At 38.1% G+C, this 17,960-nt stretch overlaps 1 protein-coding gene across 2 annotated transcripts in view; it reads left to right on the top strand.

Moving 5' to 3' along the window:
• The window catches only part of ubr3 (ubiquitin protein ligase E3 component n-recognin 3), an 82,670-nt gene that overhangs the window by 12,322 nt on the left and 52,388 nt on the right, over positions 1-17,960 (top strand). For both annotated transcript variants that reach the window (XM_082176029.1, XM_082176028.1), the window contains exons 8-22: positions 267-495; positions 654-833; positions 1,843-1,976; positions 3,779-3,865; positions 3,949-4,014; positions 5,347-5,436; positions 7,102-7,230; positions 7,762-7,814; positions 7,899-8,032; positions 9,008-9,093; positions 9,542-9,683; positions 10,774-10,870; positions 15,008-15,149; positions 15,357-15,461; positions 17,426-17,620. In XM_082176029.1, the coding sequence (XP_082032155.1) occupies positions 267-495; positions 654-833; positions 1,843-1,976; positions 3,779-3,865; positions 3,949-4,014; positions 5,347-5,436; positions 7,102-7,230; positions 7,762-7,814; positions 7,899-8,032; positions 9,008-9,093; positions 9,542-9,683; positions 10,774-10,870; positions 15,008-15,149; positions 15,357-15,461; positions 17,426-17,620 (1,869 nt within the window). The remainder of the gene's footprint in view (positions 1-266; positions 496-653; positions 834-1,842; positions 1,977-3,778; positions 3,866-3,948; positions 4,015-5,346; positions 5,437-7,101; positions 7,231-7,761; positions 7,815-7,898; positions 8,033-9,007; positions 9,094-9,541; positions 9,684-10,773; positions 10,871-15,007; positions 15,150-15,356; positions 15,462-17,425; positions 17,621-17,960) is intronic.

Genomic DNA, 17,960 nt, shown 5'->3' with positions numbered 1-17,960 from the left:
CAGCATTTCTCTGGGACATAATACTTTTGCGAGAGAATGCAAAGGCAGTGAAATACTTTTCCTCCCATCTCATATATCAAATATTTACAAATGTTTAGTAGTGTGTAAATTGTTCTGAATTGTTGCATATAACTTACTTATAGCTGGTGCAACCAGCACATGATCTCTAAAGAACCAAATTGCATTGTTCTAATATATTTGTTTTATATTTGTTTTTATAATATAGTTTTTTACCAAAATGTGTACTTTCTTCTCCTGTGCCACAGATCACGTTCACTAAAACATTTGTACAACACTACGCCTTCATCATGAAGACCCTCATGAAGAGCCACGAGTCCGACACCATGTCCAACCGTATCGTTCACATCAGCGTTCAGCTCTTCAGCAACGAGGAGCTGGCGAGACACGTCACAGAGGAGTGCCATTTACTGGACATCATGGTCACTGTGCTTCTCTACATGATGGAGAGCTGCCTTATCAAGAGCGAACTGCAAGGTAACCAGAGGAAATAACCAAAGAAATGTATGCTACCATTCCTACTGTTTCTGCTGGAGATGTACTGAACGCTGTATGCAAATTTCTTGAGGTGACAGCTGGGTGATCGGTGTAAAATGTTTTGAAATGTCTTCTATCTGTGTTTTTTAATGTCACAGATGAGGAGAATAATCGCCATGTGGTGGTCAACTGTGGTGAAGCTCTACTGAAGAATAACACCTATTGGCCTTTAGTTAGTGATTTTATTAATATCCTCTCACACCAAAGTGTGGCCAAGCGCTTCCTGGAGGATCGCTCTCTGCTGCTGCTCTGGATGAGCTTCGTCTCCTACTTCCAAGGTCAATAACTGGCAGGAAATCCTGCGGTCATAGACGCTGTTTTTGTTTCAAAGTCTGTGGTGCTGTTTTTTCTTAGTTCTATGAATGGCACAATGAGAATGAATTAGAGTTTACTTGATTGTAAAATGGTTACAGCTAAAGGGCTTAATTATGCCCAACTCTTACTATTTTTGTACAAATATCTAAACTTTAAATAAGTCAAGATACATTTACTTGAGGAGCAAAATGACCTAAGATGTTAAAGGATAATAACTTTAACGATAAAGATATAAAAATAGCAGAGTCCTTACCAACACTATAACGATAACGGCATAGAGAAACAATATACCGGTAGTTGGAATCCCTTTCAGAATAATTTTTCCCGCTGATGAATGGCAAAAAAACATTGACAGGCAATCAGAATCCACCAAACTTTAAAAAGCTTGTGCATTTAAATCGGCAAGGCGACAGAACTGTAGTGCACTTAAACAATATGATACTGAGTGCTGGTGTGGACGCTAATAAAGTTATCATTATACTGTAGTTACCTTTATAGTTATTGTTCTTGGTGTCTTGTTTTCTGAAAAATGTCAAAATTGATGCTTAAATCAAGAAGAAACATCTACCAATAGGGTCAGACAAATATATTTTTTCTTATTTTAAACAAACTCTTAATTTTGATACATTTTTCAGAAAACAAGATGTAATATCGTATGTTAGTTTGCGTCTCAAGTAAATTGTTTCTTGATTTAAGGATGTTTTGATATTTTTACTGGAAAACAATATAAAAATCTTTTATTTTGTGCAGTGAATACTATATTGTGATTGTATTTACAATATAGCTTGACATCGAATGCCTTTTATAAATGCTTACTACAAAATAAGAAGCATCTAGGACTATAATGTTAATTTTAGTTTTGATTAAAATCACAGAACTGTAGGTTATGTTACAACTGAAACTTGATTTTCGGTGAGTCAAGAATTCCCTCTGATGTTATTGATTTCTTCCCTGTATCTTCTGCTCTGTCAGGAATGAATCTGAACAAGAGAGAGCTGAATGAGCACGTGGAGTTCGAGTCTCAGACGTATTATGCAGCGTTTGCAGCGGAGCTGGAGGCCTGTGCTCAGCCCATGTGGGGTCTCCTCACACACTGCAAAGTCAAAGTGAGCTACGTTCATCTCTGCATGCGTCACTCCAGCACCTTTCTGTTTGTAATATTCTCTTTTATCTGCTGCATACTGAATTATATTTTAGTTTGTAATTTTTATTATTGCAGGTTTGCTTTTCTATAAATGTTGTCGTACAGTTGCTACATGTAACTTGATAAATTAGTTCAAGGGCCATTCACACAGAACAGGTTTTGCATTCAGAAATGTGAGATTTTGGCAGTAGAAAGGGGGAAAAACACAAGGTCTTGAGACTCTGTTTTTAACTTATTTTACCCCAAACACTTCGTCTTAGAGAGTGCTGTGTTATGTGCGAGATGCTGCAGAAGACGCGAGACACTGGTATAGTGGTCAAACATGTCCATCTAACGTAGGGGATCTCAACCCCCAACAGTATCGTCCACAACAATATCCTCCCTCCTTGGAATCGCTTGAAAGATGTATTTTCATTATAAAAATAACCTAATACTAATCTTGATTTTTAGTTGTTTTGTTTTAGCTTAATTTAATGCTTGTTTTGTCTTATTTTAAGTGGTATTAAGTAGGGCTGTCACGATTCCTTGATTAAAGTCGAGTACTCCATTTTAATAATCCTCGATTGCAATTTACACGTGTCAAGTAACAGGCAAAATACCGTAAATGGTGCATTTCACGTACGAGAATCCATGAACCGCATTTTTATATAGTTGCTTATAATGTTCATCTGGGAATGCAGACAATGTGCGCCATTTCATCAGATTTGTAAGTGAAACAATTTTTAAACCCATGCCAACACATGAGAATACATCAATATGTTTCTAAATATGCAAACTGTTTCAAAATAAGTTTTAACCCTTGAGTTTAAAATCAGAATCAGAATTATAATAAAGAAAAGAAAAGTTTTACTGAAGATAGTTTGCAGTTTCATCAGCAGAAGTCAGCTTCAGGACTCACCCAGGAGTTCGTAGGCCACCCCACTAACAGCAGTTATACCCTTCAACAAGGTCTAAGCTACGTCATTGCTTACAGGTTGAATGATTCTCATTGGCTAAGAAATAGATTTTTTTTAAATGTTCCACACATATACAGATAGACTGAAGCATATCTCCATCGATTATGCAGCTGACACTCGGACCCTGAAGTCAGGCACGTCATGACCTTCCAGGTCGCAGATTTGGGTTGCCGGGCTCCAGCATGTCCCGGAACAACAACTCAGTCAATCTCCAATAATGCCACTTGTTCCTTAACCTGTAACCAAGAAGACTAACACACACCGACACACAGCTTTTCCAAGGTTGGATTTGGCCAGGCTCTAACTATAAACAGGAGAGTCGTCTCAAAACATCAAGATAATACGTTCTTTCTCTCAAGAGAGGACACTTTAGTCTAAATGTAAAGTAAGGCTTTAACTGAGAAATGGTCCCTTAAACTATAGACTTCAATGCACCCCTGTGTTTAACACGTTGAAGACCTTTCTCAAACACAAAACCAGTCCTTATTTCATTTCTGGAAGCCGGACTAAATGAGCAAGCACTGTTACTGCATTCAGATATCAAATACAGACATTAGAGAATACATGAAAAGAACATTTCAGTAATCACACTGGTAACTTCTATAACAAAGTAAAATCTCCAGAGAAGTCATTCAACATTCAACAAAATATTGATCAATACCTTGATTATAATCACTCATTACACATGTTTATGTAGAAAAACAATAGAAAATCAGCACAGTGGAATGCAGATATGTGTTCTGTGTGAACTGGCCCTGTTTAGTGTTTAGTGGCTTAAGTTTGAATTGAACATGTTTTGTGTTGTCAGGAGACCCAGGAGTACACTAAGACAGTGGTGCGGTACTGTCTGGAAACTCTTCAGATGTGGTTTGATGCCATTGGGTTTGTAGATGAGGTACAGTCTTGATGCTTAAACTGTCAGATTAAATATCTTCATGAATGTGGAACTGGTGAGAAACCTTTCTCTCTCTGTCACAGCCTTCTCTCAACCAGCTGACCTTTCATTTACCTCTCCATCGGTACTACGCCATGTTCCTCAGCAAGGTGAGCTTGGAGCCTAGTCTGACACACTCAGAACCTGTACAATATTTTTAAGTTCCTGAATGAATTAGTCTTGTTGAACAAACCGGTTGAGTGAATAATTTAATGTCTCGCTGATAAAGACAGACACTTGTTTCCTACACTTTACAAAACGATGTAACCTGTAGAGAGTCATTGAAAAATCCCCACCACTAATGCACCGACTGACAGCCTGATATGAGCAAACACGTGAACTCTTAGATCAAAACTTCTATGTTAAATGTAAATTAGCAGGGGTCACATAAATCCTGGGCAGCTTTGCCCCAATTAGAACTCATTTGTACTAAAACATAGCATGAATTTGTTAAGTTGCTGCAACAAGCACTCCAGTCATTCACAGGTTAAACTGGCAAATACAGCCAATCACTAAAGTGTCTTCTATAATGAAGTAAAACCATATGCTTAAGTCTAAGGGCCAGATTACTAAATTGGGCAAATTAGCGCGAGAGCACAATCTCATAAAAGTGCCGATGGGAGTGTGAAGTTCTGGTCGTGATCTACTGACGACGCACAAATTAAAGAACACAGACGCAGCCGGATCACTTCCATAATGACCAACACAATCTACCAAGAGCAGCGCAAATTAGCGTCTGATTTAAGACAAGCTTTTTTTTAAATAATGGTGTTAAATAATGGCACAAGTACCGGTAAATTGACACGAGCAAACCTTAGTAAATCACCTTGCATGATTCATTTAAATCTCATAAATTTTGCATCTGAAAGGGAAACTCCTACAAATGCAGATGCAATAAGGTCAGCCGCAAAAAAATCCCTGTCCACGCCTTTTCAGCGCTAATTTTTCACTGCGTGTCTTTAGTAAATCCTGACAGTAGTTTTTTAACGCCAAACGAGGGTTTGCGCTGGTGCAAGCTGTTAGTAAATCTGGCCCTAAATGTGGAGGTATTTTAATCAAATACAACATTATACTGGTATGGTCTACAGTTAGTAATAATAATAGTGCAATTGACACATCACAATATTGAAATACATTTTTTTCACTCCGCATCAAGTACGAAGGTTTAACGAAGGACCTCATGGATATGTTGGTTCGAATTAAGGGTTCACCCAAAGTTGGGGCACTGTTTATATTAGATTTACTGACATGAAGAAGTTTGGATATGAATTAATTGAAGAGTATCTAATGTATTGATGTCATTTCCTCAGAAACACTGAAACAGTCCAAACCCTCCAGAGCTGCTCCAGGATCAGATGTTAATTAGTTCTAGTAATATGTCTGTTCGAAGTCTTTATTTTATGTGCATTATTATAAACGGATCCATTTTTGTTGTTTTGCAGGGAGTGAAGTGTCAAGGTCTGGATTTGGACAGTTTGCTTCCTGATCAGGAGATGCTGATGAAGATCATGGTTCACCCTCTTCAGATACAGGTAATGCATGATGGAGATGACTTGAAATATTAAGATAAGAACAAACAAACTGAGAAGAAACACCTGATTGTGTGTAATTAAAGCAAAAGCTCACCAAAATTAAAATTCTGTCAGATTTATTCATCCTCATGTCAAAAATCATATAAACTCTTATGATTCAATATCTTATATTCTAAAACTGTTGGACCAGGGCTGAAACTACTAAAAGTATGACATAAAATAACCCATATGACATAAAATAACCCATATGACTCATCCGGTATTATTCAAGTTTTCTGAAGTCACATGATACTATGTTGAGACATTAGGCTTGTTCGACTTCATACAGCTCTGCGCAGACCGATCGGCGGCTGACTTGAAGCAGTGCATGCCGGTTAGAAATTTTGTCCGACTTGATACAGCGCCGACGCCACGTGACTGTGACATATGCCATCAAAGTACCGCGAGAGCATTTTGAGAGTAGCCGGAGAACTCAGCCAGCGCAGCTTCTCAGGAGCGACTGCACTGGGCTGCAGGAGGGCTGATGATGACACAGCTGTCCCACGATTGGCCGGATTCACCGCATGACAACGATCACGTGTGTTTCGTGTTTATTCGAACACCTTTAGTTACTCTAAAGCTCACAAATCAGTTTTTTATAACAGTAAACACTCTTTTCATGTCGTATGTTATATTGTGTCATGTTTATCAAATTAAAACTGATTAAAAAACGTATAGACTCCACTTCATTAATAGTAGCAATTATGTTGAACTTTATTCTTGTTCAAACAGACGCTGTATGAAGCAGTACATAAAGTAGGCCTATTGAATGAAAATGTCTCTGAAACATCTGTGTATTATTTGGCCAATTTATTTCACTTCAGCTGTGGTAAAGTACGCGAACACCACGTGAGCGGTCACTACGGGAACCAGAAAGTGTCCGGCTTCACGTCTCCGTTTGCAGCTCCTCCCCGCCTGCACGCGGCTACTCTCGCCGATCGGTTACATCCAGCCGCAGCCGATGTCGAACACACCTATTGTTTTAGGAACTAGTTTGACCAGCTGGCAGTTAGTCAAGGCGAAATCGGTTTTACTTTTTAGACCAGCCTACTTTATGTAACTGTCATACTGTAAAGTTATGACCAGTCCTAAAGAGAAAAATTAGATGACTAACTTGTAAGACTAGTTTTAGCACTTTATGCACTCTTCCACAGATGAATATTCAATATAATATAATATAATAATATAAGATAAGTTATTCTCTGAAAATCCTCCCACCACCGCCACAGTTCCTCATTTATGCTTGGATGCATTCAAACACAACATGCAAAACCATTGGATCTTGTGACGATGTCTTCAAATGTTTGTTTTTTATTGAACACAAACAAGTCACATGTACTTCTTTTATGATAACATTAGTGTTTTTGATAAGCTATGCCCATCTAATATAGTTCTTTTGTTTGGTCTTCATTTTGTCCATCAGTGCATTAATGCTACTGAAGCAGAGGACATTGTGTTGTGTTGTGTAATGTTGCAGCCGTTTGTCATAAATCTTGACCGATGTCTCGCGTTTCACTTCTGGCATGCGACTTAATGTCAAGTGACAGCGTTATGATGATAATTCTACAGTGTGTGATAAGTAGATGGTATCTATAAGTGGATCTGTGTTTGTGTGTGTTTGTGCAGGCTAGCCTGTCTGAGATCCACAGTAACATGTGGGTGAGAAATGGGCTGCAGATTAAAGGTCAGGCCATGACCTATGTCCAGTCTCACTTCTGTAACTCTATGATTGACCCGGACATCTACCTCCTGCAGGTAACACGCACACGCCTACACCCCTCGCTCACTCACCTCACACTTCTGGACTTGAAGTTCATCCAAGGTCCAAAATGATTTTGGTTTGGTTTTTTGTTTGGTTTTGCTGACAGACAAAACGGTTTTGTTTGGTTTTGTTTTGCTGACAGACAGCATAGGTCATTGCGTCACTCGCATAATCAAAACATTTTAATTTTTTGGACATGATGATTTGCGTTTCTCATTTTCATGGCTAAATGTGTGGAATATTCCATGTTAAACCTATGTTGGTTAATTTTCTTCTGAGGTAAAAGTTGTTGGCAGATGCACAATACAATAAATTTACTTCAGAAGACAGTTTGATCTGAATCACGTTCATCATTCAGTGAGGGTCAGGCAGTTGTTATAATCAGTTTTTAACCATGTATTTTGTGCAGTTCTCTAAATTTGCTGGCTATCTTACCCTTTTGCTATTCACATTTAGCACTTTGTTAATAGACCCTGCATGTTTCCTCCTGAGACTATAATAATATATATATTTTTTTTTTTCAGGTGTGTGCATCTAGACTGGATCCAGATTACTTCATTTCCTCAGTGTTTGAGAGGTACGGCAACATTTGTGTTTTCACAGATTGTTTCCAGCATCCATTGTTTAGAGATGGCTCCTAAAAGCTTTGTGTTTCTGTCAGGTTTAAGGTGGTGGACTTGCTGACGATGGCGTCTCAACATCAGAACGCAGTGCTGGACTCAGAGCAGGAGAGACCCATGCTGGAGGGAGCGCTCACCTTCCTGGTCATACTGAGCAGTCTCCGAATACACCTGGGTACGTGTCATCTCTTTCAGTTTGAAGCTCAATAACATTAAAAAGCTAACATACACAAGATCTATCACTGGTTGGAATGTGTTACTTCTAATTGGTGAATCTGCGGCTACACTCATACATGGGGGAAACTGCGAAAACGGGAGTAAAACAAACGATTGTCTGCTTAAATGAAAGGCAGTTGGATTTGACTGTGATCCTTACAACTTACCAAAGAACCAGTGGTCCATGGACATTGGCGGTTGCTTGACCATGTTTCATTTTACAAAAAAAATGTAACCTCCATATATTGCTAGTATTGCAAAACTATTTATTTATTTATTGGTTTAACCACATTGGTTGTCTGTGTCGTGGCCCACAGCAAATTTTTGGTTACATACGTTTACAGTACACTCAATATCTCGGGTCAGGATGGTTCCATATTATCATCATAAAAAACCCCATTAAAGGCATAGTTCCCCCAAAAATGAAAAATCTATAATTTACTCACCATGGCCATTTGTGTAAGTACTGAATAAATGTTTTGCATCAAATATATATATCTTTTTTCTAAAGATACTTTTTGTAATGTCTAATTGATGCTTTTCTCATTTAACAGAATAATTATTTTTAAGTTTTTAGCCAAATTTGATGTTCAGTTTGCGATCCAATTAGATTAATTAATCGCCACACTGTGTAATTATTTGGATTTAAAATTGTAATTGCTCGACAGCCTTTAATAATAATAATAAAAAGATTGTTTTGCAAAACCAATACCTTTAAGATAATCACTCAAAAATAAAAGGTCAAGCAAACAGCTTGACAATATTTGGACCATTTTTGATGGACGTGCACATTTTGAAAGCTGTGGTTTGTGAGTTATGGCGCACATGTGAATTGTGGATTATTATTTATTTATTTTCATGTGGGTTTCCAGATATTCACAGAGATGGAGATATGAACTCAATTCATTAATTCTGTTTTTGTGTCTCTCTGCAGGAATGTCTGATGATGAGATTTTGAGAGCGGAGATGGTGTCTCAGTTGTGTATGAATGATCGTACCCACAGTTCCCTGCTAGATCTGGTATCCTTTCACCATGAAAACACATTGCAGGAAGTACAGCAAGCGCTCTGCTTTGAGCTTTTGCTAGTGTTAGAACAAAGTGTGATGTTCTTGAATCATTTTTGAATAATTTTTGATTAAGAACTATTTATAGTATACTTTAAAAATATTATACTATATAAAAATTATGTAACCCAGTACAAAAAGATACATGGTCATTTTAGTGTTTTTTTTTTAAAGAAAGAAAAGCAGTTTCTTAATGCCCAGATAAAAGGGAAACCCAAAAACAAAACAAAAAACATAAAGGAAACATTATCAGAATATTCACAACAGTATATTAATCATACAGGCCCTCCTGTTTGTCTAATGTTAAATTGTCATCCCATTACTGACCTCTGTGGACTTTATAACTTGAATATTTTGGTCATATTAGCTGAGTTTTGATGGTTGTCCTTGACTGCGGTCGTAGATCCCGGAGAATCCGAACCCTAAGAGCGGTGTGGTGCCGGGCAGCTGTAGCTTTGAGGAGATGCTTTCTGCTGTAGCTGATTTTAAAGCCCCGGTGTTTGAGCCTGGAGGATCAATGCAACAGGGCATGTACACGCCCAAAGGTGACACAACTTATCATATTGCCATTAACAGTCAAACCTAAATTTAATCAGACACCTTCAACATTTCTCACATTATCAGTTCATTCACTATTAATAAAATATGACAAGAACTCAGAGTTATCAAATCAGTTGATACTTCACTGGTTTTGGCCATCCTTCTGTTAGACTGTCTCACAAATGAATTATGTTGAATATCTGTCAGCTGTTAAATTTAACTACACAATTAGATAATACCAATTTAGGTCAACCAATTACCAAGCGATGCTTAATTTTGTTCAGTCTGTGGTGTAAAAAGGTCGCATTAGCAATTAAAGAAAAAAACACTTAAGCAAATCATGGTCAGGTCAAAGTGTCTGAATAATGTTTGTTCTCACATTTATATACATTTTACTGGTAGTCACTGTATGAAGGATTTTTGGAAATAACATGTCACAGTTTACTTTATTTTGCTATCCTCACTTACATACATTAACTATAGTCTCCTGCACCCACTAGTACAAAAATATAAAAAATGATATCTGGTGTCTGAATAATTTTTTGTTAGACTGTCTTTTTTCCCCATAAATGCATTGCATTGGTATGCTGTGTGTACCTCTTTTAACCTCCAGATGGCAATGTGACTACATGATTGTAGTGTTCAACACTTTTCTCTGCATTAGGACAGAAGCATCTGCTCTCTAGTAATAGATGTGCTTTTGTTTCTGTTGCAGGATATGACTAGACATATTTATGTAAATGTAAAATGAATCTGTAATTGAGTTTTATTATCTGGTCAATGTGGAGCAAGTGTGCTGTGCTTTAACTAATGACACATGGTTAACAGGAGTAAACTAAACATCAGGATATTTTCGTTATCCATTCATTCATTCTAGAAGTGGAATATCGATTTATACCATGTTTTAACATTTAAACAATGAGTTTCCTCAGATTTTCTGCTCTTTTTTTCTGAAATATAAGTGTGGAATGATTTATTTAATGGTCATTAAGTTTATTGCTCAGCTCTCCACATGGTGGCAGACTGAGGCTGTTTCTAAATTGTTCTCCTTTTTCATATCTCGCACCCAACATTAGTTTTCTGTGTGTTTTCCAGCGGAAGTCTGGGAGAAAGAGTTTGACCCTATAATGGTGATTCTACGCACCGTGTACCGCAGAGACGTGCAGTCGGCCATGGATCGATACACAGCATTGTGAGTCTCTGAAATCCTCCAGACTCTTTATCACTTACACACTAAACATCTGCTGGTTCATTTCATTTTCCTTCCTTAAGGTACAGCCTATAAACGCATGCAAATGCGGCACAGTTTAAACAACGCACATACTTTCTGAAATCTTTGTCCGCACAGACTTTTCCTGTTCCTAGATAAGGCATAGCTTAATGTAGGCAGTCCTAAAGAACAAAATCAGACTCATATAGTTGCTTAATACAGTAATGTTGGGAAACAACTGCTCCAAAACACATATAGTCTGAGGTGAAACCTCACTGAGATGGCCATTGATCATCCTGAAACCAAACAGAAGAAAAAATCCTCACACATGGAGCCTTAAATTGCTCGATTTTGTGCGCTTGGGTTTGAGGGTCGCTGTGTGATAGAGGGAATTATGTTCAGGGTCACTCCTTGTCCTGTTCTGAGGAAGGTGTGTGTGGAGGGACGTACACCTGAAATGGGGTTTCCCAATTAGAGTCATGTCATGGAGAAACTCGATTTTCTCAATTTTTTTGTTCAAAATGTTGCTTTTTTTTTTGACTTACCCACATTCAAGTGCTGATAAAAAAGAATGCATGAAGCTAGAATAAAACAGGGTTTTATTCCCCTTAAACCCAAAGTGTATCAAAATCAGCATAATCCATTGCGTCGATCACAAGATATTCCTCACAGAGGAGAAACTTCCTGAGTTATTGCATGTTATATAAAAAAGATATGTAAAATTTCCCTTGAGCACTTTTTTTTTTTAAACGGCTTCACAAACGTTTCTTTTCAACCACATGTATCATTATTTCTGTTGCAAACATTCAGATTATCACAGAAGTACTGGGATAAAAGTTAACAGTTTGGAATTCCAGGGTAGTACACATCAGTGTTATCCAGAGTTCTCGCGAGAGCACAAGTTGAATTTGCTCAGCGAGTTTACTCTGGCGTCGAGTAATGATGCTAATTAAATATGCCCTTGTAGCCGAGCTGCACCAATCACATTGGGTTATCTGATATAGGCGGGCCAGAGGTGAGCTAAAGATGACGACGGCGCTGTGACGTCGAAGTCATCAGTAAACATTGCAAGATGGCTATGGATGAACACCAGTTGTTTGAAAAGGCTTTGGCCGCTACAATGAATGAGTTAGACTTGGCTTTTTATCTAAAAGAGGAACAGAAGACTGCGCACGAATCGATCCTTTGCAAGAAGGACGTTTTTGCTGTTTTGCCGACCGGATACGGCAAGAGTCTAATCTACCAGTTAGCTCCGCTGGTATCTAAGCGTATGGGGCTTGTTGTTGTGATTGTTTTTTTATGAAACTGTAATCAAAACTAATTTTACTTCTGGAATATGTTAGTTCTTCTGAGTGAAATATTTTTAGTGATAAATTAATTTCATTTCCCAAACTGGGATCTTTTCCATCATGAATTGATTGCATCATGAAACATGAGCATTAAAGGGTAACTAAACCCCTGGTCAGAGCCCGACTCCACCCACTGGCAATATTTGAAAAATGCTAGAAAAGAGGGCAGACACCAGCGGAGATAGAGGGGACGAACCGTGAGCGGGGGGGCGTGCACCTGAGACCTGCTGTCAGACTCTCTAAAATGGAGAGTGACTCACAGGGTCGCAAGACGACGTAAAGTACATGCATCTGATGAGTTTTATCGAGTTGATGTCAATAGCGCGCGCTCTCTATAGGCATATTCATATTTTGCCGCTATGTGAAAAAATTCATCAAAATGCGCCGACGCGTTTGTCGACCCCAGAGGATTAACTTTAGCCTAACCATAAATTGTGATTAAAATATATATGATCACTCACATCAAGACGCCGCTGCGGTGGTGGAGTCCATGCAGGAGGAGCAGCGTTTGACACTGCGTCGCTTTTCAGCGCGAGCTGTGTGGAGAAGCCCATTTCCACCTCTATTGCGTTGGAGAAGCAATCACGCGTAAAATGCAGGTTTCACACTCACGGTCTTCCAGGCCAAGTGCATGCAAACACTGGCGCCTAATTTCCAAGTCTGCTGGAAAGCTATGCAGTCCAGCAGTGCTGTTGCAACCAGCAACACTACACCTACGTACCCTCCTGATCACTGTACTAAATACAGATAAATCTACGTTAGCTCGTACCAGGGGCGTGGTGAGCTCGTACCAGGGGCGTGGTGAGCTGGAACCTGCTTACGTCACCTGCCACCGCTTACGTCACTTGCCACCGCAAACATCCAATAGGAAAATTCAACTGCAGTAGCCACCGTTCAACCTTAAGAGGGCAGCACTCAGACGTTTTTACACCATATATTGTAAAATTAAAACACTTTATACCCAAATGTCAAAAAAGTTACTCGAATCAATGAACAGCACTAATAAAGACCCATTCTTACAGATCATTAACTAAAAAAAGTTGGTTTAGGGTTTAGTTACCCTTTAACATTCACCAATAGTCTGCATGGCCTAAGTGATGTCAGCCAAAAAGTAATTTTTGATATCACGCTGACTTTAAAAGCGTTTTCTGTTCTCTATAAATTCAATGGCATGGTTAAATGATAGTTTTGCAGTAGCTGCAAGATCAACATGAAAGCAGTGAACGTTTTAATCAGAGACGACGTGTAAGTGGTTTTCAGCGGACATTAGCAGTGTCAGTTTGTGAATATGTTGCTTGAGTTTCTTGTGTCCGGCCACTGGATGATGGATCACCTGTCAAGAGGACAAAATGTTTTATATCCCATGTTCCTTTCAACACAAATGCAGTCAGTGATGTCTTTAAAGCAGAGCAGCTGTGTTCAAGTCTGGTAAAGCAAGAGTATTTCTCAAACTCACTTTGTTTGCATTTGATCAGCTGCGTTCATGTCTTTGTGGCTTTAACTCTAAATGTAAAATTTGGTTTATGCATGCATTTAGACTAATGTTCCAGTTCCTTGTCTCTGATTTTGTGAATCACAGGAATCATACACTAACATAGGATGCCACACTGTACTTTATATCCTAAAACACAATATGAGTCCAAAATGAATTGTTTCATGTGATTTATACTTGGGCCAATCCTTCTCAAGTGGACCAATAGAGGTTTTATTACCATTTTTATTTTGCTAATTGTTTTGAGCGATTACCTCTGTTTGCCATTGCAAAACCTTGTCATGGGTTATATTCGTCAGGTCAGAGGTCACTCTTCCGCCGGAACTAGACTCGGAAGCCAGTGATTATATTTTATGAAGTTATAAATATGAATATTTTTCTTACAAAAACGCATGGCTTCGCTTCAGGAGGCCTTTATTAACCCCTTAAAGGCTTTTATGATGGATGGATGGATGCACTTTTTTTGGGATTCAAAATCAAAGGCACCATTCACTGCCATAATAAAGCTTGGAAGAGCCAGGATATATTTAAATAATACTATGATTGTGTTTGGCCGAAATAATAAAGTCATATACACCTAGGATGGCTTGAGGGTGAGTAAATTATGTGATCATTTTTGTTTTTGAGTGGATTTGAGTTTGAACCCCAACATGAATGTTGGTTATGTACTGGCCACTCTTTTTCATGTAATGAAATGTGAATGTAGACTTGGTCTCTTTAACTTAAATTATTTTTAAAAAAACATGATTTTACAAGAACCATTGTCAAAAAAGCACAATTTAAAAGCTACCGTGGAGGTGGACAGGTAGAGGCTATGACGTCAATGCGAAATGTTGTTGGTGTCACTTGTCTAAAAACTGAATGTTTTCAGAATATTAATGACTTTAAATTTGGATCAGTTCCTCACTCAAGCTATTGTAAGACAATTTATGGACTACCTTTATGATTTCTTGATGGTACTTTTTGTCATTTTGGAGATCGACAGTCCTATTCCCCATTCATCAACATCACATGAAAAGAGCAGCTAGAACAGTCTGCTATCTCCTTTTGTGTTCCATGAAAAAAAGAAAGGGACGTGGGATGTAGAATCACATGGGAGTGAGTAAATGATGACAGAATTGTCATTTTTGGGTGATTTAATGTTGTTTTTCAGGATTACACTGAAAATACTCCGAAGGGAGTTTTTATATTTTTACAATTAGTATGAAAACAGGCTTTGCTGAAGCAAATTGCATAATTTAGTGAATGTCTAATAAGTATTTTTCTTGTCTTTCATAGTTTGAAACAGTCAGGCGTTAATACTGGGAACCCCTGGCCGCCCTATAAGGAGAGGACCCCCCTGCACCCCTGCTATAGGGGACTGGCGCGCCTTCTGCACTGCAAAACTCTACATATCGTCATCTTTACACTGCTTTATAAGGTGAAACTTATCACAGAGCAAGAAGCGCTGGCAGTTATGTGTGTGGTTAATTTTATAAGATGCTTGAACTTAAGTTAATGTCTGACTTTACCGCTTGGCATCATTTTATATGTAGATGTCTGGTCATTCACTAGAATTAATTGAGTGGTTTCCCATTGTTTTTTATTACCTGTGATGATAACTGTTTTTCTGTTTCTGTTTGTTTAGATCTGGATGGATCATCAGAACATGTCTGAGCATGTGTTGTGTATGGTGCTGTACCTGATAGAGCTCGGACTTGATAATCAGGTCCAGGATGACAAAGTGGAGGAGGTAAGCAGTGTTTTTTTTTTGTTGTTTTTTTTTGTAAATAAGAGACTGGTGTTGTCTCAGATAGCATGGCCAAACACGGATGTGGTTCACGGTGTTCTCCTTAGTAATAGATTAAAATATTTATTGACATATCAATTAAGACTTACTGATATAAAATTATAATTACATTTTATTTGGAGTACTTTTTTATTGCACGATGCACATTTATTAATACTAAGCCTAAAATATATTTTTATTAACAATGATTGTATGATGTCTTTATAATATCAGTCTTTAAATGCAAGTACCTAAAGTATTCTTGCAATAATTCCACTTTAGCACAATCATGTATATTTAAGTATTTCTTTAGCTGAACTTCAGCACTATTTCTGCACAATTAAAGTGTGTTTAGTACAAAATTAGTTGTTAAATTTAGCAGACTTTTAAGGAGACCAGTTTAGTACACCAAAAATTACAGGGTATTTTTAAGTGCATAAATATGTAAATGTATTACATGGCATTAAATTAATGTCTTTCCAATACAGTTTAGTTTTTTGTTTTGTTTTTCACTAGGGTTTAAACTTGAGCAGCTCAACAAAAGCTTATCAATAAAAGAGAAGCTTCCCATCTAAAGAAGCAGTTTTCCATCTAAAGAAGCAGTTTTCCATCTAAATAAGGGTGCTTTTACCCTCACAGTTTAGTTCAAAACAGAGGACGGTTCTCATCTGTGTATCATTTTTATTTATTTTTTAAATATAAAATTTATCTTTTTTCGTTCCCCCTCACAAAAAACTTTTCAGCCTGATTTATTTATTTATTTTCTTAATTTTTTATGTTAAGAGGTAGAAAATTACTAAACGGCTTGAATATTCGATCTCTACATGTGGGTGGTAATGAAACACCCCTTTCCGCTGATTGCAACTAAAGATCAAACCGCGCCGTCATCAGTTCTTCCTCAGTTTCTCACAACAGAATAATTAGTAGAATAACAGATTAATCCACTGCTACAGTTGGACGGGTTCTTAAAGCATTTATTGCAACTACATTTCATCTCTCTTTCATCAAACAACCAGACTAGCAAATGGCTTTACTCAAACCGTACAGCTCTTAGACGGGGCTTTCTTCGGTGTAGACATGCATTCACCTACACGCTTCATCAATTGGGTACGGCAGGTTATGACGGCTAAAAAATTTATTATAAATAAAATGAATCAAGATATTAAATGAATAAATTAGTTGTAAAAAAATACTAATACCAAAAAAAAAAAAAAAAAAAAAAGCCTAGGCTACATTATTTGTCCTAATGTTTACACAAGAACTGTCATTCTGATTGTCTGACAACCGGAGCACAACGATGGCGCACATAAAAAATAAAAATTAAAGAATCGTCACATATTGCCGTCGCAGCTGGTTAGGAAAAAAACTCTGATTAACATGGAAAAGATACCTTTTATCGCGTCGCATCTCATGGTTAAGATGGTGTAATACATTTGGTTTGAGAAAATTTAAGAACCATAAATATTAGTTTTACTTAAATTGTTAGGCTAAATTGCAACTGTAATTTACTATTATTATTATTATGTAGCCATATTGATATATAATCACAAACTTTTGAACAAATTGTGCAGTGCTGCAAACCTGGATTTTGTTTTTATTGCATTTTAAATTGCATTCACAGTTTTTATCAGAAAAATGCAGCTCTAAATTCCAATCTGATTGGCTGGCCTCAGCATGGGTTTACAGGGGTTTTAGTCCGCCTGGAAACAAAGTAGTGTCCTAACACACTCGACTCATTTACCAGCCAGCAGTCTGTTATTACTCCATTAGTGTTTGACTAATTCAATCACGGTTAGTCCAGTGTTTGAACAGAACTCTTTCTGACTAGATTATGTGTAGCAGGCTAGCAGCTAAAAGCACACATTCCCGTATTCCAGGCTATTGTGTTTTCCTCGTTGCTGAGACGTTTTTCCCTCACTCTGTTGCAGGAACCCTGTATCGAGGAGCACTGCCATGACAGCTGGTTCCCGGGCACCAGCCTGCTGTCTAACCTCCATCACGTCATCAACTTTGTGCGGGTTCGAGTGCCAGAGACGGCTCCTGAGGTGGAGAGAAAGAGAGAGCGGGAGAGAGAGAGAGAAACTCCACCCAGCACCAGCTCTGAGAGCGCCGCCTTCGGACAGGTGAGGCAGATGCTCCTCTGAGTTCTTGGGCCCTATTTTAACAATCTAAGCTCATGATCTAAAGCACACGGCACAAGTGCACTTAGGCCGTGTCCGTGTCCACTTTTGCTAGTTTAACGGCGGGAAAAATGGCCGGCGCTCCCGGCGCATGGTCTAAAAGTGTTGTCCCTATTCTCTTAATGATTAATGGGTGTGTTTTGGGTGTATAATATAGGCGCACATTACTAATGCAATCTTTAAATGACAAAAAAAAAATACTGCGCCATTGACTTTAGACCAGGTTTTTGTTGCTCAATGGCGCAGTCTATTTCAGTTGCCTCAAAATAGCAACGCGCCAACA

The sequence above is a fragment of the Leuciscus leuciscus genome (assembly GCF_965113295.1).
Source record: "Leuciscus leuciscus genome assembly, chromosome: 7".
Classification (NCBI taxonomy): Eukaryota; Metazoa; Chordata; class Actinopteri; order Cypriniformes; family Leuciscidae; genus Leuciscus; species Leuciscus leuciscus.
The sequence above is the reverse complement of the archived record's forward strand: the minus strand, read 5'-3'. Positions and strand labels throughout refer to the sequence as shown.